Source organism: Motacilla alba, unplaced genomic scaffold (assembly GCF_015832195.1).
Source record: "Motacilla alba alba isolate MOTALB_02 unplaced genomic scaffold, Motacilla_alba_V1.0_pri HiC_scaffold_28, whole genome shotgun sequence".
NCBI classification, from domain to species: domain Eukaryota; kingdom Metazoa; phylum Chordata; class Aves; order Passeriformes; family Motacillidae; genus Motacilla; species Motacilla alba.
Window position 1 is genome coordinate 127,806 of NW_024037374.1, and position 25,921 is coordinate 153,726.

Here is a 25,921-nt window from a genome sequence, read left to right on the forward strand (position 1 = left end):
CGGGGTCCGGGGGGGCCCCAGTTTGGGGGGGGGGTCGTGGGGACGGGGGGGTTTTGTAACGTGGTTCTGTGCACTATTAAAGAGAGATGCAGCTGGAAAAAAAGCTTGTCCGGGGGGGGGGAGGGCCCCAAAAAGGGACTGGGACACCCCAAAAATGGGACTGAAACTGCCCCAAAATGGGACTGGGTCCCCCCCAAAAATGGGACTGAAACTGCCCCAAAATGGGACTGGGAGGGAGGGAGAGCGTGGGTAATTGTGATTTTGTGGGAAAAGAAACCAAGAATTGATGGAGGAGTGGAAATACTAGTGAGGTTTTGGGGGAAAGGACTCGAAATGGAGGGGAGTAATAGGGACTGTTGGGTGAAAACCACCCAAATTTAAAGGGAGTAACTGGGAATTTATAGGAAAATGACCCAAATGAGCGCGCCTTCACCTCGGATTTGGGTAGAAAACCCTCACTAAAGGCATTAATAATGAGGGGAAGAGTTTGAGTGAGAGCATTGAGACTCCCCAGACCGTCTCGTGTTACGGAGAGGAGCAATATCACAAACTTCGGCGGGAAATTACTCCAAAGAGGAGTTTTATTTCCGTGAGGGGTCGGTGGGGTGGGGGACATCTCTGAGGGGACGGGAAGGGCGGGAAGAGCCAGGGGGGCCCAGAGCCCCTTCCCTCACGGCGGTAGCAGCCGGGACGCGCCGCTGGTGGAAGACGCTGGTTTTGGTGGTGCAGAATGCCGCTTTGCCTGGCGGAAAGCGCCGTTTTCCCGAGAAATCCGCCCGAAACGAGGCGCTTCCCGCCGGGCGGCGCCGAGCCCCCTCAGCGCCGCCCCGCCCCCCGCGCTGAGGAGACGGAAAGGGCGGGAAGCGGCGGCGCGCGGGCCGCGGCCAATCAGCGGCGGCGCCGCGGCCGGGGGGCGGGGCCCGCGGCAGCGGGAAGATGGCGGCGGGCGGCGGCGGCGGCGGCGGGCCGGGAGCGGGGCCCGGCGGAGGCCCCGGAGCCCGCAGGGGCAGCGCGGGCCGGGACGCGGAGGCCGAGGTTTGGTGCCGGCGGGTGCGGGAGCTGGTGAGCGCGGTTCCCGCCAACCGGCTCTGCTTCGAATGCGGCCAGCGCGGCGTCACCTACGTGGACATCAGCGTGGGGAGCCTCGTGTGCACCGGCTGCTCGGGCGCGCTGTGAGCGGGGCGGGGCCCGGGGTGAGGGCGGGGCCGGGGCGGGGCTAACTCGCACCTGAGCGCAGTGGGCGGGGCCGAACCTGGTGAAGCCGTCCCTGATTTGCTGCTGTATTTGGAGGCGGGGTTTAGCGGAGAGGGCGGGGCTCGGCGGAGGGGGCGTGGCCGCGGCACGTGGCTGCACACGCTGGTTTTGGGGCGAATTTTTTGAGGGAAAAAAGCTCCTTTTTGGGTGTTTACGGGCGCAGGGGGGGGCGCTGACCCCCCAATTCCCCCCGCAGGCGGGGACTGAACCCCCCGCACCGCGTCAAGTCCATCTCCATGACGACGTTCAGCGAGGCCGAGGTGCTGTTCCTGCAGGCGCACGGCAACGAGGTAAGGGGGCGGCCGGGGGGGCCCGGCCCTCTCCGTCCCACCCCGCCCGCGGCCCCACGGCCCCTTCCCGACCCCCCAGGCCTGCAGGAGGGTCTGGCTCGGCACCTTCGACCCCCGGACGTCGCTGCTCCCCGACTCCCGCGACCCGCAGAAGGTGAAGGAGTTCCTGCAGGAGAAATACGAGAAGAAGCGATGGTACCGGAGGGGCTGGGGGCGCCTTTAGGGGGGCGGCGCGGGGTGAGGACCCCCCGGGCAGCGTTTTCCCCTCCCGCGGCAGGTACGTGGCGCCAGAGCAGGTGAAAGAACAAGGGAAGCCCCCCCGAGGCGCCGCAGCAGAGCCCCCCCAGCTCCTCCGTGGGGACGCAGGGACGCTGCCACAGGTGGGACCGGCCCCGTCTGGGGGGGCCCAGGGGGAGCGGCACCCCCTGACCCTGCGGTGCCCCCCCAGTGCCCTCCCCGGCCAGCCCCAAAGGCCGGCGCCGACCTCCTGGCTGACATCGGGGGGGACCCCTTCGCCAGCCCTGTGCCCGCCTTCGCTGCCTTCCCTGGTGAGCTCCGGGCTCTGGGGGGCTCGGGGGGGGCGAGGTCGAGGAGCACAGGGGTCTCTTGGGGGCCTGGTGACCCCCGAGTGACCCCAGCCCCCTCCCCAGGCCCAGCCCCAGCCCGGCCTGCCTTCCCCAGCTTCAACGCCTTTGGAAGCGGCCCTGCAGCACCCACCTTTGAGGGAGCAGTGCCCCCCTTCCACATCCCCCCCACCCCCACAGGTACCCTGTGACCCCCCCAGGGCTCTCGGAGAGGGGTTGGGGTCCCTGTGGGTGCTGGGGAGGGGGCTTGGGGTCCCACCACCCCTCCACGGCAGCTGTGGGGCCGGTGGGGAGGGATTTGGTGTCAGCCCGAGAGGTCTGGAATTTCTGGGGAGGGGGGAAGAAGCCCCCCCCCCGTCTCATTTTGGGGGCTGGGGAAGGGGTTTTGGGTGCCCTCCCACCCAGGATTAGTATGAACCCCCTTTTTTGAGTGTTATGGGGAGGTTTTGGGGGCTCTGCCACTCTCAGGGGTCCCGGGAATTTTGGGAACCCCCCCCCCCCATGTCTCCTCTCTTGCCCCTGCAGGAGGTGTGGCTGCACAGGGCGTGGCCACCCCTGTCCCGCCCACAGGGGGAGGAGCTTCTGTCAGGTACTGCCCCGCCCCCCACACACCTTGAGGCCGTGCAGGACCCGACCCTCCCCCCTCACGGCTCCCCCTCCCCCCGCAGCCTCTTCGGGACCCTCCGGGACCCCCCAGTGCTGCCCCAGGGGGGTAAGTCAGGCCTCACCCCCCATTTCGGACCCCTCAAAATGGGGGTGGGGGACCAGGGGTGACACCTGTGCCCTCCCTCAGGCTATACCAACCCCTTCACAGCCCCCGTGGCCCCCAGACCCTCCACCAACCCCTTCGAGAGCAGCGGTGAGTGACCCCTGGCCCCCTGTTCCCCAATTTGGGGGGTCTGGACCCCCCTGACCCCCCATTCCTGACCAGGATGGGGTCTGGGGGTCCCAATCCTGTGTCCCTTCTTTCAGGTGCTGCTTTCACCTCGCCCCCTGTTCCTGGGGGCTTCCCCAGCCCCTTCCAGGCCGATGGTAAGAGCCGGGGGGTGTTAGATATTGTTAAATTATATATATTTATAAACTGCCCAGCCCCTTGACTGACCCCTCCCCATTTCCCCCCTCACCCAGGGCTGCCTTTCGCTGCGTTCAGCGTTGCCAAAGCTTCCACCAACCCCTTCCTGGTGAGGACCGGGGCGGCGTGGGGGGCTGAGGGGGGTCCGGACCCCCTTTCCCTGCCGCTGACCCCCTCCCTGTGCCCCCCCAGCCGGTCCCGGCCCCGACGGCGCCGCTGGGCATCAGGCACCGCGCCACCAACCCCTTCCTATGACTGCAGCTGCACCGCTCCTCCGCCGGGACCAGGTTTTGTTTTTGTTCCGAGACGTTTATCGCGGTATCTAATCTATATTCGGTAGAAACGGCGCCGGTCCCGCCGCGTCCTCCCCTCACGGCGCTGCCCTCACTAAAGATGGCGGCCTCCCCTCACGGCGCTGCCCCCGGTAAAGATGGCGGCCGCGGGAGAAGCCTCCCCTCAGGGCTTTGCCCTCATTAAAGATGGCACCCCCTCAGCCCTCTATGTGCCCTCAGCCAAGATGGCGGCCGGCGCCTCACCGCTGAGGGCAGAGCCATGGCGGCCTGCCCGAAACAAAGATGGCGCCGAATTAACGGGGACACCGGGGAGAGGAAGTGACGAATTAACGGGGACACCGGGGAGAGGAAGTGACGAATTAACGGGGACACCGGGGGGGGACGGGCGCCCCCCGCGGGGCCCGGGCCCGGCTCGGCTCCTCCCGCACCTGCTGGGGAAGGGCGGAATTAGCGGCGGAGCTCTGGGGAGGGGGCACACGGGGCAGCGCAGCACAGCTCGGCGGGGGGGGCGGCCCGTTTTGGGCTCAGAAAGGGCGAAAACGGACAAAAAGCTGAGCGGCGGCAGCAGGAGAGGGGCAGCACTGAACCCCCCCCCGCCCCGGGGTTTGGTTCCTGCCGGTGACCCTCGGGTCACAAAGGGACAGGGATGTACCAAGTGTGGTTTTGAGGGGGATCCACACTCAGAAATAAAATTATTATTATTATCATAATTAGTGCGTCAGCCCTATAATAGTTAAATATAATTTTAATAATAATTAATTACAATAAATTTTGGTCATCCGTGTTTGAGCGTTCTTCCGCCACAATTAAGTTACAATTAACTGTAATAATTAACTTATTATGCATAACAACTCATTATAATACCTCATTATAATAATAATAAAACTCATCGTAATAACTCATAATTAATCATAATATGAATAATTAAGGTCAGTCAGTAATTAACCCCCAGGGGGGCACCAGGGGTTCAGCCCCTCCCCCTTCCCTGCCTCAGTTTCCCCAGCGTTAAGGCACAAGAACGGGGGGGGGGGGCGAGGAAAGGTGCAAAGGCGGGACCCCCCCCGGGGTTGGGGGGTTCCCCCGGGGTTTGGGGGCTCCCCGGGGGCTCCGGGGGTCCCTCAGCAGCCGAAGAGCGCGCGGTGGGCGGCCACGAGCAGCGCCATGAGGAGGCCATAGAAGAGGGCGAAGAGCAGCCCGGGCGGGGGGCGCCGGGGCTGGGGGGGCTTCACCTGGGGGGGACACCCCGCGTCAGCCGTAGGAGGGCACGGGGACCCCCCCGAATTAACCCACCCCCCGTTGCGGTACCTCGGGGAGCCCCGAGCGGCGGCGGGGCGGCGGCGTCCGGCGGGGGCTGGGGGGGCTCTGGGGAGGAGAAGGGGGAGTCAGGGGGGCCTGGGGGCCAGGGTTGGGGTTCAGGGGGGAAAAAAGGGGTTCGGGGGGGATTGGTGGGGTCAGGGGCAAGTATTTGGGGTTCAGGGGGTGTTTTGGGGGCAGTTTGGGGCTGTTTTGGGGGCAGTTTGGGGCTGTTTTGGGGTGTATTTTGGGGTGTATTTTGGGGTGTATTTTGGGGCAGTTTGGGGCAGTTTGGGTGTATTTTGGGGCTGTTTTTGGGGCAGTTTGGGGGTAGTTTTGGCTGTATTTTGGGGCAGTTTTGGGGTGCACTCACGGCCCAGGGGCGCAGGCGGGCGGTTTCAGGGTTCAGGGGGGCTGTTTTGGGGTGTATTTTGGGGTGTATTTTGGGGGTGTATTTTGGGGCAGTTTGAGGCAGTTTTGGGATGTGTTTTGGGGCAGTTTTGGGGCAGTTTTGGGGTGCACTCACGGCCCAGGGGCGCAGGCGGGCGGCCGCGCGCCGCAGCAGCTCGGGGTCCCCCAGCTCGTCCGGGAGCCGCAGCTGCAGCAGCGCCTCGAGGCTCTGCGGGGCGGGGGGCACGGCGGGGACCCCCCGGGCGTGTCAGGGGGGGCACGGACCCCAGAGCCCCCCAAAACGCCCGGGCAGGGCAGAGCGGGGGGTCCTTACCTGGCGCACCTCCGCCATCAGCTGGTCGGGGTCCGGGGGGGCTGCGGGGAGATCGGGGGGGTCAGGGGGGAGTTTTGGGGGGTCCGGGGCTGGGGGGGACACGGGGGGCTCTGTCCTACCTGCCCTGGTGGCACTGAGGGAGGAGGAGGAGGGGCTGAGGCCGGCGCTGGGTTTTGGGGGGCTGCAGGGGGGGCCGGGGGCTCCGTCGGGGTCCTGGGGGGGGCAGGGGAATTAAGAGCCGTGTTAATTAGGGCTGAGCTGGGGGGGAAAGGGTGTTTAGGAGCCGTGTTAATTAGGACTGAGCCTAACGAGGCCAGCCGGGTCCTCACCCGCAGCGGCGGCGGCGCCTGGGGGGGTCTCCGGGGGGGGGTCCTGTGGGGGGGGAGCAGCCAGTGCCCGGCCCTTGGCCCCTGTCCCCCCACGTTCCCAAGCCCAGCCCCGGTCCCCGTGTGCCCCCTCAACCCCGTCCCTGTCCCAGCCCTGATTCCAGCCCCGATTCCAGCCCCAAACCCGTCAGCCGGTCCCCAGCTCCCAGACCCTGTCCCCAATTCCCAGTCCCTGACCCCAGTTCCCACTCCCAATTCCCAGTTCCTGTCCCAAATTCCCAGTCCCTGTCGCCAATTCCCAGTCCCCAGTCCGAGTTCCCAGTCCCTGACCCCAGGAACTGTCCCAAATTCCCCGTTCCCCATCCCTGACCCCAAATTCCCTGTCCCTGTCCCCTGTACCTGTCCCGGCTCCTCTCCGTCTCTCTCTCCATCCACACCTCCAGGTTCTTGGGGCGCCGCCGGCAAGTGGGGACCCCCCTGCAGGGATGGGGGGGTCAGACCCCCCCCAGACCCCCCCAGACCCCCCCAGAGCCCCCCAGCCCCTCACCTGGTGCCCTCGGGGCTGTCACCTCTCAGGCTCTGGCTCTGCTGCTCCTGGGGTTGGGGATCAGGATTTGGGGGGGGTGACCCCAAAACTTGGGGCAGGGGGATCAGAGAGGGTGGGGGGTGCCCTCACCTCGGGCGAGGGCTCCTCCTCCAGCTGCTCCGGGTCACTGTCACCAGCTGTGGGGACAGGGGGGGTGACGGGGGGGTCCCCAGGAGGTGACGGGGGGTCCCGGGGGGGCTCTGGGGACCCCCCTGCCCTCACCTGCCCCGCCGCGCGTCTCCCTGTGCTGCCGGCTCGGCTCCGAGGGCTCGTCCGTGGACTGAAACGGTGCCGAGGTTGGGGGACACCCCAAATCTGCCCCCCCCGCGACGCCCCCGAATCCCACCTCGTTCCCCGACCAGCGCTTGCTGCCGCTGTCCACGCTGTGGAAGCCGGAGTCCAGCCCCCCCCGCGGCCGGAGGGGACACGGCTCGTCCGGGGGGCTGCGGGGGGGGCAAACGGCGCTCAGAGACCCCAAAAGTCCCAAAAAGAGCGGGGTGCCCCCTCCCGGAGCCCCCCCTTTACCATGCCGGGGGAGGATGGGCGGCAGCCTCGGCTTCCAGGTACTTGAAGATGTGGACTTTGCCCTTCAGGCAGACCTGGGGGGGCACAGAGGGCTCAGCTGGAGCTTTTGGGGGGTCTTGGGGACGCCCCGGGGCCCCCCTCACCTGGGCGGGGGGGAACTGGAGGGGGTTGTTGTCCGCCAGCAGCGTCTGCAGGTGCCGGAGCCGCCGGAAGCAGCGCGGAATCGCCACCACCCGGTTGCAGGAGAAATCCAGCCGCACCAGGGGCAGCTCCGAGAGCTCTGGGGGGGGGACACGGACACAGGGGATCCACGCGGGGATCCAGGAGACCCCCCCCCCCAGAGAGCGGCGGGACCCCCGCAGGACCCCGACCCACCCTCGGGCAGCGCCGCCAGCTGATTCCGCCGCACGCTGAGGTCCCGCAGCGCCCGCAGCTGCCCCAGCCCCGGCGGCAGCGCCCGCAGCCGGTTGCAGCCGACGTCCTGCGGGGCGAAACGGGGCTGAGCGCGGCGCCGGCGCGGCGGCGCGGGGCTCGGCCCGGTCCCCGCTCACCAGCTGCCGCAGCGAGCGCAGCGAGCCCAGGTTCGGCGGCAGCCGCGCCAGGCGGTTGTTGCTGGCGTTGAGAACGCGCAGGGGCAGCAGGCACAGGCAGGCGGGCAGCGAGCTCAGCTGGTTGCGGCTGCGGGGACACGGCGGCGGGGTCACGGGGCGCTGCCGGAGCCCCCCGCGGCCCCGGCGGGGTCGGGCGTACCTGAGGTCCAGGTGAGCCAGCGCCTGCAGGTTGGCGATGGCCGGGGGCACGCTGCGCAGGCAGTTGTGGTACAGGCTCAGCCCCTCCAGCGAGACCAGGCGGCAGGCGGCCTCCGGCACCTCCCCGAAGCGGTTCCGGGACAGGTCTGCGGGGAGCCGGGGCGGCGGGTGGGACGGGGCACTGCCGGGGGCAGGAGATCTCCGGGGATCGGGGGCGGCAGGGACGAGGCAGCCTCGGGGAAGGGATCGACGGGGACAGCGGAGCCCCGGGATAAGGACGGGGGACGCAGACCCGCGGGGACAGCGGCGCTGACGGACCCCGCGCCGCCCGGCCGAAGCCCGGGGAAGCCGAAGCCGCCGGACCGCCCGGACCAGGCGCTCCGGCTCGTCCCGTCCCGGCGCCGCTCGCCCGCCTCCGGCAGCCCCCGGGGGCCCCGGCAGGCGGGGCACCCGCAGCTTCCCCCGGGCGGGGAAAACGCCCCGAGCGACCCCGGGCTGCGCGGGAGGGTCGGGGGTCCAGCCCCGCCGCCGCGGCCTCACCGGCCTGTGTGGTGTCGCTGAGGTCCCAGCGCCGCGCCGCCGCCGCCGGGAAGGCGCGCAGCCGCCGGCCGGCCAGACTGAGGGTGCCGGAGGCCTCTGCTTCTTCCAGGGCGCGCTCGGTGCCGGCTCCTCCGGGCAGGCGGCCCAGCGGCGGCGGCGGCTCCGCCGGGACAGCCCCCACCGCCCCCGCGGCCATGGCGGGCCCGGAGCTCCGCTCGCCGCGGCCGCCGCTGCCCGACTGAGCCCCGGACGCTTCCGGACCCCGCCGCAGGGGGCGGGGCCGCAGCGGCGGCCAATCAGAGCGAGGGGCGCGCGGGGAGGCGGCGAATCGGACAGGGGGAGTGGGGGGCGCTGCCGGGAGAAGTGCGGAAGTTCGCTCTTTGATTGATGGGAAGGGTGAACCAATCGCCGCCAAGGGATGGGGGGGTGCGGCGCAACTGCAGCCAATCACAGCTAAAGCAGAATCTCCACGAATCGCGAGCGAGAACGGGGAGCTCGTTGCCTGGCAACGGCCGCGCAAATTTTGGCGGCATCAGCCAATGGAAATCGAGGAGGCGGGAGCAGCGCCCGAGATTGACGTGTTGCCAACCAATCGCGTTTGACGCAAAAGCGGCATTATTAAAATCCGTGCGCGTGGCCGGGGCGTGGCGGCTCCACCAATCAGGAGTTACGGCAATGATTGACAAGCAGGGAAAGGTCTGGACGCCACGCCCTTGTCCTTCAGCCCCGCCCACCTCTCCTCTTAAAGGAGCCGCAACACTTAAAGGGGGGGTGTCCCATTTTGGGGTCTCATTTTGGGGGTCCCAATTTGGAGTTCTATTTTGTGGCTCCCAGTTTGGAATTCCATTTTGAGGGTCCATTTGGGGGTTCCATTTTGAGGGTCCCATTTTGGTGTTTCATTTTGAGGGTCCATTTTGAGGGTCCCATTTTGGGGTCTCATTTTGGGGTCTCATTTTGAGGGTCCATTTGAGAGTCCCATTTTGGGGTCCCATTTTGGGGTCTCATTTTGACTGTCCCATTTCAGTATCCCATTTTGGGGTCCCATTTTGGGGTCTCATTTTGGGGTCCCATTTTGATGGTCCATTTTGGGGTCCCATTTGGGGGTCCCATTTTGGGGGTCCCATTTTGAGGGTCTCATTTTGAGGGTCCCATTTGAGGGTCCCATTTTGAGGGTCCTATTTTGAGAGTCCCATTTTGATGGTCCATTTTGGGGTCTCATTTTGAGAGTCCCATTTTGATGGTCCATTTTGGGGTCTCATTTTGAGGGTCCCATTTTGGGTGTCCCATTTTGAGGGTCCCATTTTGGGGTCCCATTTTGGGGTCCATTTTGGGTTCTCATTTTGGGTGTACCATTTGGGGGTCCCATTTTGGGGTTCCATTTCGGTATCCTATTTTGATGGTCCATTTTGGGGTCTCATTTTGGTGTCCCCCCTTGCCTGCGGCGCTGCCCCCAGCCCCCTCACGCACACTCTCCATCTGTGCACCCTTTATTAGCGAACGCGCGGGGGCCGCTCCCGGGGCGCGGCGCGGGGGTCCCGGGCCCGGGGGGGCTCTCAGGGCGTCCCCCGGCACGGCCTCTTGCTGAGGTTGCCCAGCACCTGCTGCTGCTGCGGGCGGTAGGGCACCACGAAGGCGTCGGGCGGCAGCACGGCCGCGCCGTCCGCCCCGACGCGCCCCATCAGCACGTAGCTGGAGCCTGGAAGGGACGCGGGGAGGGGGCGTCAGGGCCGGGGCGGCGGCGCGGAGCCCCGCGGGCGGCCCCCCGAGCACTCACCTTTCTTGACGGCGGGGCACAGGCGGCAGGGCAGCTGCAGGCGCAGCGCCGCGCCCTTGGCGGGCTGGGGCAGCGCCAGCGCCCCCGCCTTGTGCACGCCCAGCACCGAGAGCACGGCCCAGCCCGGCTCCTGCGGCGGGCCCCGCGACAGCGACTTCACCGTGCCGGTCAGCACTGCGGGGACGGAGCGGGGGTTAGGGCCCCAGACCGCGGGGACGGGGCTTGGGGGGCTCCCGGACGCCGATCGCCCGGCCCCGGCCCGCTTCGGGGCGCTGCCGGTGCCGGGTTCCCCTCACGATTCTCCAGAACTTTCTGGCTACTCCCAGTGTCAATTTCCCCTCACGGTTTGGGGGGGTGCACCTGGTGTCAATTTCCCCTCACGGTTTGAAGAATTCTCCCACGCCCGGCCTCAGTTTCCCCTCACGGTTCTGCGGAATTCTCCAGAACTTTCCAGGTACTCCCAGTGTCAATTTCCCCTCACGATTCTCCAGAACTTTCCGGGTACTCCCAGTGTCAATTTCCCGTCACAGTTTGAAGAATTCTCCCAAGCCTGGCCTCAGTTTCCCCTCACGGTTTGGGGAATTCTCCAGAACTTTCCGGGTGCTCCCGGTGCCAATTTCCCCTCAGGATTTTGAGGGATTTTCCCACACCCAGCCTCAGTTTCCCCTCACGGTTCTGTGGAATTCTCCAGAACTTTCTGGGTACTCCCAGTGTCAATTTCCCGTCACAGTTTGAAGAATTCTCCCAAGCCTGGCCTCAGTTTCCCCTCACAGTTTGGGGGATTCTCCAGAACTTTCCGGGGGCTGCCAGTGTCAATTTCCCCTCACGATTTGAAGAATTCTCAGTTTCCCCTCACAGTTCAGGAATTCTCCAGAACTTTCCAGGTCCTCCCGGTGTCAATTTCCCCTCACGGTTCTGCAGAATTCTCCAGAACTTTCTGGGTACTCCCAGTGTCAATTTCCCCTCATAGTTTGGGGATTCTCCGGAACTTTCCGGGTGCTGCCCAGTTTCCCCTCAGGGTTTGGGGAATTCTCCAGAACTTTCCAGGGGCTGCCAGTGTCAATTTCCCCTCACAATTTTGAGGGATTCTCCCACGCCCGGCCTCAGTTTCCCCTCATGGTTTGGGGAATTCTCCAGAACTTTCCGGGTGCTCCCGGTGTCAATTTCCCCTCACGGTTTGCGGAATTCTCCAAAGGTTTTTGGGCGCTCCCCGCCTCAGTTTCCCCTCACGATTTGGAGAATTCTCCAGAACTTTTTGCACACCCCCTGCCTCAGTTTCCCCGCGGTTTGGGGGTTCCGCACCCCCCATTTCGGGGTCTCTCCCCCGTTTTCGGGGTTTCTCACCGAAGTCGCTGCTGCAGAAGTTGCTCTGGAGGGTCCCGGCGCGGCGGCAGCGCTGGGGGCAGGGCGCGCCCGTGGGGGGCTCGGCTTTGGGGGGCCCGGGGGGCGGCTTGGCCTTGGGGCCCCCGCGGGGCTTTGGGGCGGGGGTCGCGGGGGCCGCGGGGGTGGCGGGGGTCGCGCCGCCCCGCTCCCGCAGGGTGTAGGTGGCCGAGAAGCCGTCGGCGGTGACGCTCAGGTCCGACACGAACTGCACCAGCAGCTCCGGGGAGCGGGACACGATGGGGCTGGGGGCGCGGGGGGTCAGGGGGGCTTTTGGGGGGTCAGGGGGGATTTGGGGGCACGATGGGGCTGGGGGCGCGGGGGGTCAGGGGACACGATGGGGCTGGGGGCGCGGGGGGTCAGGGGGGCTTTTGGGGGGTCAGGGGGGCACGGGGGGCACGATGGGGCTGGGGGCTTTGGGGTCGGGGATTTGGGGGGGTCAGGGGGATTTGGGGACACGATGGGGCTGGGGGCGCGGGGGGTCAGGGGGATTTGGGGGGGTCAGGGGGATTTGGGGTGGTCAGGGGGGCTTTTGGGGGTCAGGGGGGCTTTGGGATGGGGCTGCGGGCTTTGGGGTCAGGGGGGCTTTGGGGACACGATGGGGCTGGGGGCTTTGGGGTTGGGGATTTGGGGGGTCAGGGGGGTTTGGGGGGTTCCCAGGTGGGTTTGGGGGGTTTGGGAGGTTCCCAGGTGGGTTTGGGGGCGCTCGGGGGTCCCAGGTGGGTTTGGGGGTGTTCAGGGGATCCCAGGTGGGTTTGGGGGGATCCCAGGTGGGTTTGGGGGCGCTCGGGGGGTCCCAGGGTGGGTTTGGGGGCTCTCGGGGGGTCCCAGGGTGGGTTTGGGGGGATCCCAGCTGGGTTTGGGGGTGCTCGGGGGGTCCAGGTTGCTGTCGGGGGGGACAGGGCTGGTTGGGGGGGCCGGGGCAGTTTCGGGGGGCTCACCCGGGGGTCTCCTCCCCGCAGAAGCGCCCGAGGCGCCGCGCGTCGTCCCGCGCCCCCCCCTCGAACACGGCCACGTAGTCGTAGCGGCAGTGCGGGTCGGGCTCCACGTCGAACTTCCCGAAGCGCAGCTCCACCACCTGCAGCCCCCCGAGCCGCGCTCAGAGCCCGGCCCGCCGCCCCCGGGCCCCCCGCAGCCCCCCGCAGCCCCCCGCAGCCCCCCGCAGCCCCCCAGCCCCTGCGGACCCCTCCCCAAATTCCCCCGAGCCTCCCCGAACCGTCCCGCTCTCTCCTCAGCCGCCCCCGACATCCCCTTGCGACCCCCCAAGGGATTTCTGACACCCCCAAAGGATTTCTGACACCCCAAAGGATTTCTGAGCCCCCCAAAAGTATTTCTGACCCCTCAAATGACTTCTGACACCCCCAAAGTATTTCTGACCCCCCAAAGGATTTCTGATCCCCCAAAGGGATTTCTCTCCTTCCCAAACCCCCCAGGCTTGCCCAGACACCCCCCCCCCAAACAGCTGCAAAGCCCTCCTGACCCCCCAAACCCCCCCCCCAGGACCCCCAGACCTTGTCGGGGGGGGCCACGATGTGCCAGGAGCAGCTGATGCCGGGCGGGTAGTTCTCCTCGGGCCAGTTCGGGGTGCTCAGGCTGCCCTGGGGCTTCTCCAGCCGCCCGCCGCAGAACTGGTGCTCTGCGGGGTGGGGGGGTCACGTTTTTGGGGGGGCCGCAGACACGTCTGGACACCCCCCCATCCCATCCTCCCCCTTCCCGCACCGCCGGCGTCTCCTCTGTCCCTGAGACCCCCCCCCCCAAAAAAAAAAAATCTGGGATTTGGGGGGGGCTCCGCCAAAACCACCCTGGGACTGGGGAGAGGGGGGAGGAGATGGAATTTGGGGAGCGAGACCCCCCCCCGGGAATGTTTGTCTGTAAATTTGGGGGACTCGGGGGGGGGGGGGGGTCGTACTCACCGTCAAAATAGTGCCAGGACTCCCCGAAAAAATGGGGTTTATTAAAGACCCCCGAGCGGCGCCGTCCCTGGGGGGGCCCTGCAAAAGGGTTGGGCTGGATTTGGGGGGGGCTTGGGGGGGCTCCGGGGGTCTCCAGGGGATTGGCTCTGGGGGTTTTCGGAGGGATTTTGGGTGGATATGGGGGGGTTTTGGCTGTTCCATGCGGATTTCGGGGTCTGGGTGGTTTTGGGGTCTCTGCTCCCTCTCTGCTTTTCCCTCCATTTTGTGACACAGTTTTCCTTCGTTTTGTCCTGACATTTTGCCCTATTTTTCCCTCCAGCTTCTCCTTTCTTTTCATTCATTTTTCTCCTCAGTTTTTAAAAATTTTTTTCTTCTCAGTTTCTCCCCCTCATTTTTTTCTTTTCCTTTTATTTTCCCCCTTTTCCTTTCACGCTTTCCTCCCCTCCTCTCCCCAGCTTTCCCCTCCTTTCCTCCCTTGCACTTTCCCCTCATTTCCCTGTTTTCTCCTCACACTTTCCCCCATTTCCTCTCCACCCTTTTCCATTTCTTCCTCACAGTTTTCCCTCACTTCTCTCTTCTTTTACTCTCACTTTTCTCCCCAGTTCCCCATCGGGGTTTTCCCTTTCTGTTTCCAGTTTCGTGCTTTTCCCTCTTTTTTATTGACACTTTCTCTTCATTCCCACTTTCTCCTCATTCCCAGCGTTTTGTTTTTTTTCTTATTCCCACTGTTTTTTCCTCATTCCATTTTCTCCTCATTCCCACTCTTTTTTTCCTCATTCCCACCATTTTTTCCTCATTCCCACTATTTTATCCTCATTGCATTTTCTCCTCATTCCCACTGTTTCTCCTCATTCCCCCTTTTTCCTCATTCCCAGTGCTTTTTCCTCATCCCCACCATTTTTTCCTCAGTCCCACTGTTGTTTTTTCCTCATTCCCCCTGTTTTCTCCTCAGTCCCACTGTTCTCATTCCCCCTGTTTTTTCCTCATTCCCAGTGCTTTTTCCTCATTCCCCCTGTTGTTCTCTCCTCATTCCCACCGTTTTTTCCTCATTCCCCCTGTTTTTCCTCATTCCCCCCGTTCTCTCCTCATTCCCCGTTTTTTCCTCATTCCCATCATTTTTTCCTCATTCCCCCTGTTTTTTCCTCATTCCCATCATTTTTTCCTCATTCCCCCTGTTTTCTCCTCATTCCCCCTGTTGTTTTTTCCTCATTCCCCCTGTTTTCTCCTCATTCCCCCTGTTGTTCTCTCCTCATTCCCCGTTTTTTCCTCATTCCCCCTGTTGTCCTCTCCTCATTCCCCCCGTTTTCTCCTCATTCCCCAGCTTTTCCCCTGCGAAGTTCCCCATTCCCCCTCTTCCCCCTCCTTCCCCCTGTCTCTCCAGCGCGCCCGGCACCTCCTGGGTCGCTTTCTGCCCTCTCCTCCCGCCGCTTTTGGGGCTCTCCGTGGCGCTCTGGGCTCTCCCCAGCCTCCGGCGGCGTCACCGCGGGCTTTCGCGTCTCTCCGGGCTCTCTCTGGCTGCTTTTGGGGCGCCCCCTTCGCGCGGGACCGTCCCTGCTCCCCGCCGGCGGTGCTCCCTCCCCGCCGCTCGCTCCGGCCCGGGGCTCTCCCCGTCCCCCGACCCACCGTTGCTGGGGGGGCTGCCGGCGCTGAACCAGGCCAGGAAGCCCCTGCCGGCCGTGCCGCCGTCGCTCTCCATGTGCAGCCGCAGGCGGTTTTGGGGCGCCCGCAGCGCCCCGGGACGGAAGGTGCCGCAGAAGCGCCCCAGCAGCGGCGCCGCGGGGCCGTGGCCCCCGAACACCGAGAGCGCGTCGAAGCGGCAGCGCGGGTCCGGCTCCAGGTCGAAGACGCGGAACGACAGCGTGGCCACCTGGCCCTCGGGGACCTGGGGGACACCGGGGTCACCAACGGGAGCGGGGGGAGCTGGGGGACACCGGGGTCACCACCGGGAGCTGGGGGACACTGCGGGGTCATCACCTGGCCCTCGGGGAGCTGGGGGACACCGGGGTCACCACCGGGAGCGGGGGGAGCTGGGGGACACCGGGGTCACCACCGGGAGCTGGGGGACACTGCGGGGTCATCACCTGGCCCTCGGGGACCTGGGGGACACCGGGGTCACCACCGGGAGCTGGGGGGACACTGCGGGGTCACCAACAGGCCCTCAGGGACACCGGGGTCACCAATGGGAGCAGGGGGACACTGCGGGGTCACCAACGGGACCTGGGGGACACCAATAGGACCTGGGGGACACTGTGGGGTCACCAATGCAACCTGGGGGACTCTGGGGTCACGAACGGGACCTGGGGGACACTGTGGGGTCACCAACGGGCCCTCGGGGACCTGGGGGACACTGTGGGGTCACCAACGGGACCTGGGGGACACTGTGGGGTCACCAATGCAACCTGGGGGACTCTGGGGTCACGAACGGGACCTGGGGGACACTGTGGGGTCACCAACAGCCCCTTGGGGACATTGGGGACACTGCGGGGTCACCAATGGGACTGGGGGACACTGCGGGGTCACCACCCGGCCCTTGGGCAGCTGGGGGACGATTGACGGGGTTTGGGGACATTGGGGTGTCACCACCTGGCCCTCAGGTGGCACTTTGGGGTGTCACCACCTGGTCTTCACGGACCTATGGGGACACTGAAGGGCCGGGATGGACATCAGGGGACATCAGCAGCAGCGCTGGGGACACTGGCGTGTCACCACTGGCCCTTGGGGGTCTGGGGGGGGATTGACGGGGTTTGGGGACACTGGGGTGTCACCACTGGGGGTCTGGGGGGGATTGACGGGGTTTGGGGACACTGGGGTGTCACCACTGGGGGTCTGGGGGGGATTGACGGGGTTTGGGGACACTGGCGTGTCACCACTGGGCCCTGGGTGTCAATGGGGGTGGCACAAAGTCACACCGGGGGGACACGGAGCAGTGTCAGCACCTGTCCCTCTGCCCCGGGTGGGACCTGGGGACCCAGGGAGGGGACAGCCGGGGGACCCCCGGCGTTTTGGGGTGCCCCGGGGGGGGTCCGGGCTGCCCCGGGGGGCTCCGGGGTGCCCCGGGGGTTCGGCGGGCGGGCGGGGGTCGCGGGGTGCCCGCGGGTCCGTACCGTGATGGTCCAGGTGCAGTTGCTGCCGGGGGGGTAGTGCCGGGGGAAGCCCTCGCTGGCGATGAACCCCGACTCGCCGCGGTGGTCCCCCCCGCACGGGAACACCGGGAACACCGGCCTGGGGGGGGGGGGGACACGGGGGGGTCACGGGGGGAACCCGCGGGCGGGGGGTGGCGGTCCCGGTCCCGGGCAGGCTCGGGGCAGCCCCGGCTCGGGGTTCGGGTTCGGGACCGGCAGCGAGAGGCGCCGGTGCCCGGGGGGTGTCCGGGGCTCGCGGAGGAGCGCGTCCCGCTCCGGGAATGTCCCGTCCCGGGAATGTCCCGCCCCGGCCGAGCCCCGGCCGCGGGGGTGGCGGTGCCGCCCCGGTGCCACGTTCGGGGGGCGGTGCCGGGGGTCCCGGGGGTGCCGTTACCTGGTGGCGTTGGGCCGGGGGCTGGGCGGGGGGCTCGGGGGCGGCTCCTGCCCCGCGGCCCGGGGCGGGCTCAGGGCCCCCAGCGCCCCGAGCAGCAGCAGCGGCAGCGGCGGCCCGAGGCGGCTCATGGCGAACGGGCCGGGGCGAACGGGGCCGGAACGGGGCCGGGGGGGCACCGGGGCCGGGGAGGGGGGCACGGGGGGCGGGGATGGACGGGAAGGGGCGTGGCCTGTGGCGACACGCCCCAAAAGGGGCGGGCTTCACGCTCCCTCTCCCCGCTTTGCCAGCGTGGGGGGGCGGGGCTTTCCTCAATGCCACGCCCACCGATGGAAAGAGGCGGTGCCCCGGTGTGTGGGCGGAGCTGCCGCTCGGCTCCGCCCCAAGGGGCGCGGCCCGGAGCTGCCAGGCTGGAGTGGGCGGAGCCAGCAGAAAAGGGGCGGGGACGCATTAATGAGGCGCTTCTGTTTAATTAGCGGCATCGCCATTAATTAATCAGGGACTCCCCTCTAACGGGGGGGGCCCCCTGGCCGAGGGCCCCCCCACAGACACACACACACGCGCGGGGGGCGGGGGCAGTGTGACAGCAGCTGGGGGCTCCCCCGCCGGGGAGACCCCCGATTGGGGGGGGGGGCTGTGATTGTCCATTTGGGGAGGGGGCGCCCCCAAAATCCCGCACCCCCTACGGGACGGGGCCCCGCGCCTTCAGGTCGGGAGCCGAGCGCTGGCGGCGGACCCGGGGCGGCGGCGGGGACCCCCCATCCAGGGACCCCCGGCGGGGGCGCCCCGCGGCGGGCGGGGGGCTGCCGCCGTCGGCGCGGGGGGGGTCCCCCGCGGCGCCCCCCCAAGCCAGGCGGTGCTGGGGGTTGCTCTTGAAGGGGAAGCGCAGCTTGGAGTCCTGGGCGGCCGGGTGGAAGCGCGGCGGGCGGCGGGGCGGCTGCGGGGGCTGCGGGCCGCCCCCCGCCATCAGGCGGGCCTGCTCCTGGCGCAGCCAGCGCAGCCGCCCCCGCCGGAACGCGGGGTCCTGCTCCATCAGCCGGCACAGCCGCGCCGCCGCCGCCGACGGGGGCGAGGGGGGCGGCGAGGGGCGCTCCGGGGAGGGGGCGCGGGCGGGCGGCTCGGCCTCGGCAGCGTCGTCCTGGGGGGAGGAGGAGAGGGGCGGGTAGCGGGAGGCTGGGGGGCGGAGGGACATTTGGGGGCGTCAGGGGAGGGGGGAATTGGGGCGTCAGGGCGCTGGGAGGGGCGGCTGGGACCCACCTCAGGGGGATGTGGGGTGACACGGGGGAGGTGGGACCCACGCCAGGGTGTGGGGGGACAGACCGGGGGTGCTGGGGGGGGGTGTGGGCAGGCAGACCCCATGGCCAGGCTCTCTGGGGGGCTGTGGGCAGGCAGACCCTGCTCTCTGGGGCTCTCTGGGGGGCTGTGGGGGGCCATGGCCAGGCAGACCCTGCTATCCGGGGCTCCCTGGCTCTCTCTGTGTTTCTTTGGGGGGCCATGGGCAGCCAGACCCGGCTCTCCGGGGCTCCCTGGCTCTCTCCGGTCCCGGCCTCACCGGCGGCAGCGGGATGACGCGCTCCATCTGCCCCACGCGGTCGCGCAGGGCGCGGATCTGCTCGTCCTTGGCGCTGTTCTGCCGCTTCACCTCGCGCAGGATCCCCGCCAGCCTGTCCAGGTGCAGCCGCAGCCCCTCCACCTCGCTCACCCGCTCGCCCGGAGCGCCGCCGCCGCCGCCACCGCCGCCCTCCTCATCCTCGCCGCCGCCCACGGCGTCCCAGACGTCGCCGGCCACGGCGCGCCAGCCGTCGCGCTCGGTGGGCTCGCGCTTGCCGTGGCGGCGGCACAGCTCCCGCAGCCGCGCCAGGCTCAGCGCCTCCAGCTCGCGCCGCGCCGGCCGCCGCTCGCGCAGCGCCAGCTCCAGGCTCAGCTCCCGCACCGCCTGCGCCTTCAGGTCGGCCATGGTCACCCACGAGGGCGAGCACGAGGACGACGTCGAGGACGTCGAGGACGGCGACGGCGGCGGGGAGCCGCGGCGGCGCTGCGGGATCTGGTAGACGCGCAGCGGCTCCCGGCGCTTGCCCGGCAGCGGGAGCCCGGCCCGGCGCAGCACCGAGCGCACGGCGGGCGCCGGCAGCGCCTGGCGCAGCGACGAGATCAGCCGCCAGCCCGCCTCGTAGCACGGCGGCTCCTCGGGGCCGGGGGGCTGCGGGGGGGGGGACGCCGTGAGGGACACACAGGACACACCCGGAGACCCCCAGACACACCCTCATGGGACACTGAGGGGACCCAGGGGACAGCTGTGACACTCAGGGGCCACCCGACCACGTCCAGAGGAGCTGGGGGGGGGTCACCGGTGCCGCTCGGGGCCGCCCAGGGGAGCCCAGGATTCCCAAAAGATCCCCTCACCTGCGGCTGCTCCGGCGCCTCCTTCTCCAGCTGGGGCTGGTTCTCCAGCTCCTGGAGCCTGCGGGGGACACACACACACACACAGGCACGGGGTGAGCCCCCTGAGCAGCCCCGGGGCCGAGCCCAGGCGTGCCCGGGCCGTGTCCCCACCTCTGGAGGCGCATGTCGATGCCCTGCTGCTCCAGCAGCTCCCGCTGCGCCAGGTTCCAGTCCGGGGGGGGCCCGGGGGACGCCCCCCGCTCCCGCTCCCGCCGCGCCTGCTCCGGGTGCGTGAAGCGGAACACGTGGTTCTTGCCCAGGATGAGGCGGTGGCCTGGTTTGGGGGGGTTGGAGGGGTCACGGGGGGGTTTTGGGGGGATTTGGGCAGGGTCACGGGGGGTTTCGGGCGGGAAATGGGGGATTGAGAGCGTCACGGTGAATTCCAGGGAGAATCTGGGGGCGACACGAAGATTTGGGGGAGGTCGGAGGGAGTTTGGGGGGCACGGGGAGGGTTCAAGCGACAGCCATGGGGATCTGGGGGTTTTGGGGGGATTTTGGGGGGACACACAGAGGTCTGGGAGGGCTTCGGGGGTCCCTACCCGACTTGAGCACCACCGGCTCCGTCACCTGCTTCCCGTTGACGTAGGTCTCAGCCCCCTCGCACGGCTCCAGCGTCACCACGACTTCGGGAGGGGACAGGAGCACGAGGCCGAGTCACCTCCCGGCCCACCTGAGGCGGGGGAGCCCCAAATCCCCTCCCCCAGCGCCCCAAAACCCCCCCGGGACCCCCCCCCCTACTCCCACCGGTACCTGGGGGGGCCGTGGCGCCCTGCTCCAACGGCAGCATTGGGGAGGGGGGTGGAGAAAGAGGAATTAATGCCAGGAGGGGGCTGGGCAAGGGCGGGGGGGCACCCCAAAATCTGGCGCCCCCCCGGATTCCGTACCTTCCCCCGAGGGGTCGGGGCGGCTGCGGAAGAGGCAGTGCTGCTCCCGGATGAACGGCCCCGACAGCTTGATGTCCACGTCCACCCGGCCCACCCTGCGAGGGCGGGGGGCACAGGGAGAATTGGGGGGGTCTGGGGGATGCTCCGAGGGGGTCTCGGGGGTGCCGCAGCCCCCCCCAGCCCTCCCCACCCACCTGGTGACGCCGTCCTTGATGTGGTACAGGAGGCACTCGGACATCAGCGGGTCCTCGTTGAGGTTCACCAAGTGCGGGGTCTTTTTTTTGGGGGGGGCACAAAAATAAAAACGGGGACCCCTCAGGGTGCGACCCCCCCCCCCCCCTCCCCACCCCCAGCCCGGCCTGGACTTGCCTTTTTGGGGGAGAACACGCCGACGGTGCCGCCGTCCTCCCGCAGAGCCACCCCCATCTCGGCCAGCAGCGCTTCCCTGGGGGGGCACGCCGAGGTTGGGGGGGCCCCGAGGGCGTGGGGGGCTCTGGAGGGGGGCTGGGGGGGGGTCTGGGGCACTGGGGGGGTGCACCAAGAGCAGCTGGGTTCACCGTGGGGAGGCTGGGGGGGTTCAGGGCGTTTGGGGGGGGTTCAGGAAGATTTTGGGGGGCACGGCGGGGGTTCAGGGCCCCCCCTCACCGCTCCAGCCTCAGCGCCTCCGTGCGTCTCAGCTTCTCCTCCCAGGTCTCGTTGAGCTCTGCGATGATTTTCTCCGTCTCCTGGGGGGAGCAGGAATTGAGGGGGGGTCCCCAGGGTTTGGGGGAGGGGGCTCAGCCGCCCCCAGGCTCCCTGTGGGGTGGGGCCGGGGCTGGAAGGGGTTTTGGGGTCACCTGCAGCCGCTCCATGGCCTCCGTCGGGCCCAGGGGGGGCTCCAGCCCCGGAGCCCCATTGAGGGTGGGGGGCGTGGAGGCCGGGGGGCCGGGGAGGGGGGCGTCGGAGAGACCTGGGGGGAGATGGGGGGGTGTCACCTCCTGCACCCCCGTATCAAACCCCCGGCGCCACAGCTGTGCCCCCACACCGTGCCCCAAACCCCCCGAGCCCCCAAACCCCACCTCAGCTCTGCCCCCCGATCTCTGCTCCCCCCAAAAAACCTCTCTGCAGCCGAGACCCCAAATCCACCCCCTGCAAAATCCCCTAAATCTGACCCCTGCACCCCACAAACCCCTCTGACCCCATCCTCACACTCCCAAACCCCCCCCAGCCCCTCACCCTGAGCAGCTCCCGCAGCCCCTCAGACCCCCCAAATTCCCCCGAATCCCCCCAGAGCCCCCCGAATCCCCCCAGCCCCTCACCCTGGGCACTGAGCAGCTCCTGCAGCCTCTCAGACCCCCCAAATCCCCCCAAATCCCTCCCAAATCCCCCCGAATCCCCCCAGAGCCCCCCAAATCCTCCAGCCCCTCACCCTGAGCAGCTCCCGCAGCCTCTCAGACCCCCCAAATTCCCCCGAATCCCCCCGAATCCCCCCAGAGCCCCCCGAATCCCCCCAGCCCCTCACCCTGGGCGCTGAGCAGCTCCCGCAGCCTCTCAGACCCCCCAAATCCCCCCAAATCCCCCCGAATCCCCCCAGAGCCCCCCGAATCCCCCCAGCCCCTCACCCTGGGCGCTGAGCAGCTCCCGCAGCCGCGTCACCTCCTGGCGCAGCTCGCGGATCAGCCGCGCGTTCGGGTCCTCGTTGATCACCGCGTGGCACCGGATCTGCTTCGTGCGGTCGGCGTAGCTGGGGGCCGGGGGGACACGGGAGGGGCGGGATCAGCGCCGGGACCCCCCGACAGCCCCCCCAAACCGCGGCAGAGCCCCCCCTCACCGCAGCGTGCTCAGCGTCTCCTCGTAGCTGCAGTCGGCCGGGCTCAGCGCCGCGATCATGGCCGTGCGCGAGTTCCCGCCTGCGGGGACGCCGTCAGCGGGGGCCGCGAGCCCCGAAACGCCCCCCCCGAACCCCCAAAACGCCCCCCGTGCCCCCCCAAACCCACCCAGGTTCTCCTTCAGCAGCCACGTCAGCACTGAGTCCCGGTATGGGATGAAATCCGGCTTCTTCTTCTTGCTGGCCTGCTGGGGAGGGGCAGGAGGGATGAGGACTGTCCTAAAGGGACCCCCCCGAAAAAAGAGGGGACCCCCGAGGGTGGGGGCGGGGAGGGGGGTGACCCCCAGACTCACCGCCTCGGCCAGGGCAGAGATGACCTTGCCCAGAGTGGTCAGGGACTTGTTGATGTTGGCGCCTTCCTGGGGAGGGGGAGAGGGGGAGCGAGGCTCAGGGGGGCTCTGGGGGGAGTCACGAGGTGGGGGGGGGGGGGTCACCCCCTCTTTCGGGGGGGTCCCCGCTCACCTTGAGGCGGACGCCCTTGGCCCCCGAGGCGTCGGCGCGTTCGCTGCCCGCCAGGTCCACCAGGCTGATGCGGCTCACCTGGGGGGGCAGGGCGGTTTGGGGGGGTCTAGGAGGGAATTCCGGGGGGAAACGGGGGCGTGAGGGGATCTGGGGGGAGTTTGGGGGGGGTTTGAGGAACTGTGGGGCGATTTCAGGGAGGGCAGGGAATCGCTGGCTGCCGGCTGAAGGCGATGAATTTCGGGGGGGGGCTCGGGACGCGGCCGGGGGTGACCCAAAACCGGGCTGGGACGGATTCGGGGGCTCCCCCGGGGCTGCCCCGACCTTCTCCGTGGCGAGGTCGCTGAGCGGGTCCTGGCGGCGCTGGCTGAACACGATGGTGAACACGGCGTGCGAGCGGCTGCTCGTCTCGTTCATGTTCGTGGCCGCCACCGTCCTGCGGGGGGAGTCGGGCGGGACCCTCGGTGCCCGGGGGTCTCGGTGGAGGGCTCGGGGGTGCCCCCGCGCCCCCCCCCGCCCGCACCTGGCCTTGTTGCCGCTGTCCATGAGGTCGGCGATGTCGGCGAAGGAGGCCACGGCCAGGCGCGACAGGTCCTGCACGTAGGGCCCGAGCAGGGGGTGCTCCCGCACCCGCAGCCCCCCCCGGCTCTTGGGGTTCAGCAGGTCCCGCACGCGCTCGCAGTAGATCTCCAGGTAGCTCACCTGGGGGGGGCCCCCGGGACTCAGGAGACCCTCCCCAAACCCCCAACTCCCCCCCAGGGCTCAGGAGACCCTCCCCAAACCCCCCTCAGGGATCAGGAGACCCTCCCCAAACCCCCCCCCAAGGCTCAGGAGACCCTCCCCAAGCCCCCCTCAGGGATCAGGAGACCCTCCCCAACCCCCCCAGGGCTCAGGAGACCCTCCCCAAGCCCCCCTCAGGGATCAGGAGACCCTCCCCAACCCTCCCCCCAGGGCCCAGGAGACCCTCCCCAACCCCCCCAGGGCTCAGGAGACCCTCCCTAAACCCCCAAGCCCCCCCAGGGCTCAGGAGACCCTCCCCGAGCCCCCCTCACCTCCACAGAGAAGGAGAGCTCAGGCGACCCTTCCCGGGCGACGCGGGCGAACAGATCCTCGCAGAGCTGCCGGGGCGGGGGGAGCCGTGAGCCGGGGGTCCGGGGGGGCTGCGGGGCCCCCGGGAGCCCCCCCGGGCCCCTCACCTGCGGGATGATGCCGCGCTGCCCCGGCTCCTGCCGCCCCATCATGGTGTAGGACTTGCCGGCGCCCGTCTGCCCGTAGGCCAGGATGCAGACGTTGTAGCCCTCGAAGGCGTGCGCCAGCATCTCCTCGCCGATGTCCTGGTACACCCGGCGCTGCGAGGCGAAGTTGGGGTCCTCCTCCTGCGGGGCAGCGGGTCAGGGACCCCCCCGGAGCCCCCCACCCCCCCCGGGAGCCCCCCGCCCGCCCGGCCGGCACTCACCGAGGTGTGGGACCAGTACGAGTGGTCGAAGGTGAAGTGTTTGGTGCCGTCCTTGGGCAGCTTGGGGTTGGTGATGCCTGGGGGGGCGCGGGGGTGACGCTGGGCTCGGGGTGACCCCCCCCCACGTCACCCTCGCCCCCCCCAGCGCCGCCACCCCCCCAAAATCCTCGCCGTTTCTATTTTTAGCCCGGCGGCAGCTGGCGCTCCGGGCCCCCGGCCAGCACGGGACAAGGACGGGGGGACAGGGGGGGTCCCGGGCTGGAACCCCCCTCCCCTGGGGGTCGCTCCCTCTCCAGCCCCCCCCCCTCCGCAGCGCCCCCCACTCACAGGTGGTGTTCCCCCGCATCTGGATGACGCACTTGGCCTGGCGGCTGCTCTCCCTGGCGCTGAAGGGCCGGACCCTGACCGCCACCTTCACCGAGGCGCCCGCCATGCCCGCGACAGCCTCACCCTGTCGCGACAGCGAGGTGTCACCCACCCCCCCCACCCCAAAGGTGTGCGGGACCCCCCAGCCCCCGCAGCGCCCCGGGAGGGCCCGGAGGGGAAGGGAAGGGCAGGGGGGGCTCCGTGTCCCTCCCTCGATCCCGCCCAAGGAGAGCCCTAAAAATAACCCGGGGCGGCGCCGGGGGGGGGCAGAGAGCCCCCCCAGCCCCCCCAAAGCTCGGGCGGCGCTCCGGCGGGGTCAGAGGTCAGGGCTGGGGGGGCAAAGGGTGGGATCCGGGGCAGGGAGGGAGGAAGAGGAGGGTGGGAAGCCCCCCCTGGATCCCCCCCTCCCTTCCCGGGTGACTCCAGGTCAGCGTAAACAGCACATGACACCCCCCGACCCCCCCAAAATGCGGGGGTTCCATCCCCGGGGCTGAGCCCCCCCTGCTCGCTGAGACCCCCGAGACCCCCAGAGACCCCAATGCCCAAAAACCCCCCCAAATCCGCCCCTGCCCCCCGAGACACCCCCAAGCCGCACCACGGCTGCTCTACACCCGGCCCCACAGCCAGGACACCCCACAAACTCCCCGCCTGCACCCCCAAACCCCCGGCGGCGCCCCCGTACCTGCTCCCCACCTGCTCAGGAGCCCCGAGACTCCTCAGCTTCCCCCAGAGCCCCCCTGAACCTGCTCCTACCTCCCTGTGCTCACCCTAAACCCGATCCCCACACCCCCGACACCCCCCTGCAGGACCCCTAAACCTGCTTTTAGGCACCCGAGCCCCGTGACACCCCCAAACCAGCGCCCCCAAGCCCCCCTACATCCCCTCTAAGGCTACCCCGAGGTCCCGGGGAGCCCCCTAAACCCCCTTTCCACACCCCCAGGATCCCCTAAACCCACCCCCACGCCCCGGGGAGCCCCCTGAATTTGCTCCCCGAGCCCCGACGCCCCCCAAACCCGCGCCGCTGCCGCTCACCGGCCCCGCGGTGCCGCATCCCCTCGGCCCGGGGGCTCCGGGGGTTCGGGGTTCCCGGGGGTTCCGGGGGTTCCCGGGGGGTTCCGGGGGGTTCGGGGTTCGGGGATCCCGGGGGTTCCCGGGGGTTCCGGGGGGGTTCCGGAGGTTCCCGGGGGTTCCCGGGGGGTTCCCGGGGGTTCCCGGGGGTTCCCGGGGGTTCCCGGTTCGGGGATCCCGGGGGTTCCGGGGGGTTCCCGGAGGTTCCCGGGGGTTCCCGGAGGTTCCCGGGGTTCCCGGGGGGTTCCGGGGCTTCCCGGGGGGTTCCGGGGTTCCCGGGGGTTCGGGGTTCGGGGATCCCGGGGGTTCCGGGGTGTTCCCGGGGGGTTCCGGGGCGTTCCGGGGGTTCCGGGGGGGGGGTTCCCGGGGGGTTTCCGGGGGTTCCCGGGGGGTTCCCGGGGGTTCCCGGCTCCGCGGCGGCTCCGGGGCTGCGGCCGCGCCCGGGCCCGGGGGGGCGGGGCCTGGCTCGGGGGCGCGGCTCGAGGCCCCGCCCCTTCTTAAAAGGGCAACGCCGCGCAGGGGAGGCCCGCATCTTTTCCCGCGTTTTTGCCTCAGGGTTTTCC

The 25,921-nt window shown here is 68.7% G+C and overlaps 4 protein-coding genes across 14 annotated transcripts; 1 reads left to right on the forward strand and 3 right to left on the reverse strand.

Moving 5' to 3' along the window:
- The first annotated feature begins 915 nt into the window (after positions 1-915).
- On the forward strand, positions 916-3,678 carry AGFG2 (ArfGAP with FG repeats 2). Of its 4 annotated transcripts, XM_038126140.1 has the most exons (12): positions 916-1,172; positions 1,451-1,544; positions 1,624-1,739; positions 1,822-1,924; positions 1,993-2,092; positions 2,195-2,308; positions 2,654-2,717; positions 2,797-2,840; positions 2,922-2,987; positions 3,101-3,160; positions 3,257-3,309; positions 3,393-3,602. In XM_038126140.1, exons 1-12 carry the CDS (start codon positions 937-939, stop codon positions 3,453-3,455), a joined length of 1,113 nt encoding a protein of 370 aa, XP_037982068.1. In that variant the 5' UTR covers positions 916-936; the 3' UTR covers positions 3,456-3,602. The 4 variants fall into 4 exon arrangements, with proteins under 4 accessions (XP_037982068.1, XP_037982067.1, XP_037982070.1 ...); XM_038126139.1 differs by having other exon boundaries at positions 1,822-2,092; positions 3,393-3,678; XM_038126142.1 differs by having other exon boundaries at positions 951-1,193; positions 1,822-2,092.
- On the reverse strand, positions 1,587-8,523 carry LRCH4 (leucine rich repeats and calponin homology domain containing 4). 8 transcript variants are annotated; one of them, XM_038126132.1, is made up of 17 exons: positions 8,237-8,523; positions 7,698-7,842; positions 7,499-7,625; positions 7,323-7,428; positions 7,091-7,227; positions 6,948-7,021; positions 6,769-6,865; positions 6,645-6,702; positions 6,513-6,559; positions 6,384-6,430; positions 6,236-6,313; positions 5,840-5,882; positions 5,630-5,723; positions 5,511-5,551; positions 5,313-5,405; positions 4,799-4,855; positions 4,557-4,722 (listed from the first exon to the last, which is right to left on the reverse strand). In XM_038126132.1, the coding sequence occupies exons 1-17, from the start codon at positions 8,430-8,432 to the stop codon at positions 4,612-4,614; spliced, it is 1,551 nt and encodes a 516-aa protein (XP_037982060.1). In that variant the 5' UTR covers positions 8,433-8,523; the 3' UTR covers positions 4,557-4,611. The 8 variants fall into 8 exon arrangements, 6 of the variants coding, with proteins under 6 accessions (XP_037982058.1, XP_037982057.1, XP_037982060.1 ...); XM_038126130.1 differs by lacking the exon at positions 4,557-4,722 and adding an exon at positions 3,706-3,921 and having other exon boundaries at positions 6,645-6,865; positions 8,237-8,517; XM_038126131.1 differs by having other exon boundaries at positions 6,645-6,865; positions 7,323-7,380; positions 8,237-8,519.
- A 1,182-nt stretch (positions 8,524-9,705) lies between these two features.
- PCOLCE (procollagen C-endopeptidase enhancer) lies at positions 9,706-17,002 on the reverse strand. The gene is made up of 8 exons (XM_038126136.1): positions 16,820-17,002; positions 16,408-16,525; positions 14,927-15,185; positions 12,902-13,026; positions 12,332-12,468; positions 11,355-11,635; positions 10,011-10,184; positions 9,706-9,932 (listed from the first exon to the last, which is right to left on the reverse strand). Exons 1-8 carry the CDS (start codon positions 16,945-16,947, stop codon positions 9,790-9,792), a joined length of 1,365 nt encoding a protein of 454 aa, XP_037982064.1. The 5' UTR covers positions 16,948-17,002; the 3' UTR covers positions 9,706-9,789.
- Positions 17,003-17,270: 268 nt separating this feature from the next.
- Positions 17,271-25,439, reverse strand: LOC119696407 (kinesin-like protein KIF1C). Its single transcript, XM_038126124.1, has 22 exons — positions 25,323-25,439; positions 24,252-24,375; positions 23,925-24,001; positions 23,665-23,844; positions 23,521-23,586; positions 22,992-23,170; positions 22,793-22,904; positions 22,472-22,549; positions 22,303-22,368; positions 22,119-22,194; positions 21,953-22,031; positions 21,744-21,865; positions 20,979-21,091; positions 20,788-20,867; positions 20,512-20,587; positions 20,337-20,416; positions 20,143-20,237; positions 19,798-19,881; positions 19,370-19,532; positions 19,220-19,277; positions 18,369-19,016; positions 17,271-17,954 (listed from the first exon to the last, which is right to left on the reverse strand). The coding sequence occupies exons 2-22, from the start codon at positions 24,355-24,357 to the stop codon at positions 17,499-17,501; spliced, it is 2,994 nt and encodes a 997-aa protein (XP_037982052.1). The 5' UTR covers positions 24,358-24,375; positions 25,323-25,439; the 3' UTR covers positions 17,271-17,498.
- Positions 25,440-25,921: the final 482 nt, after the last annotated feature.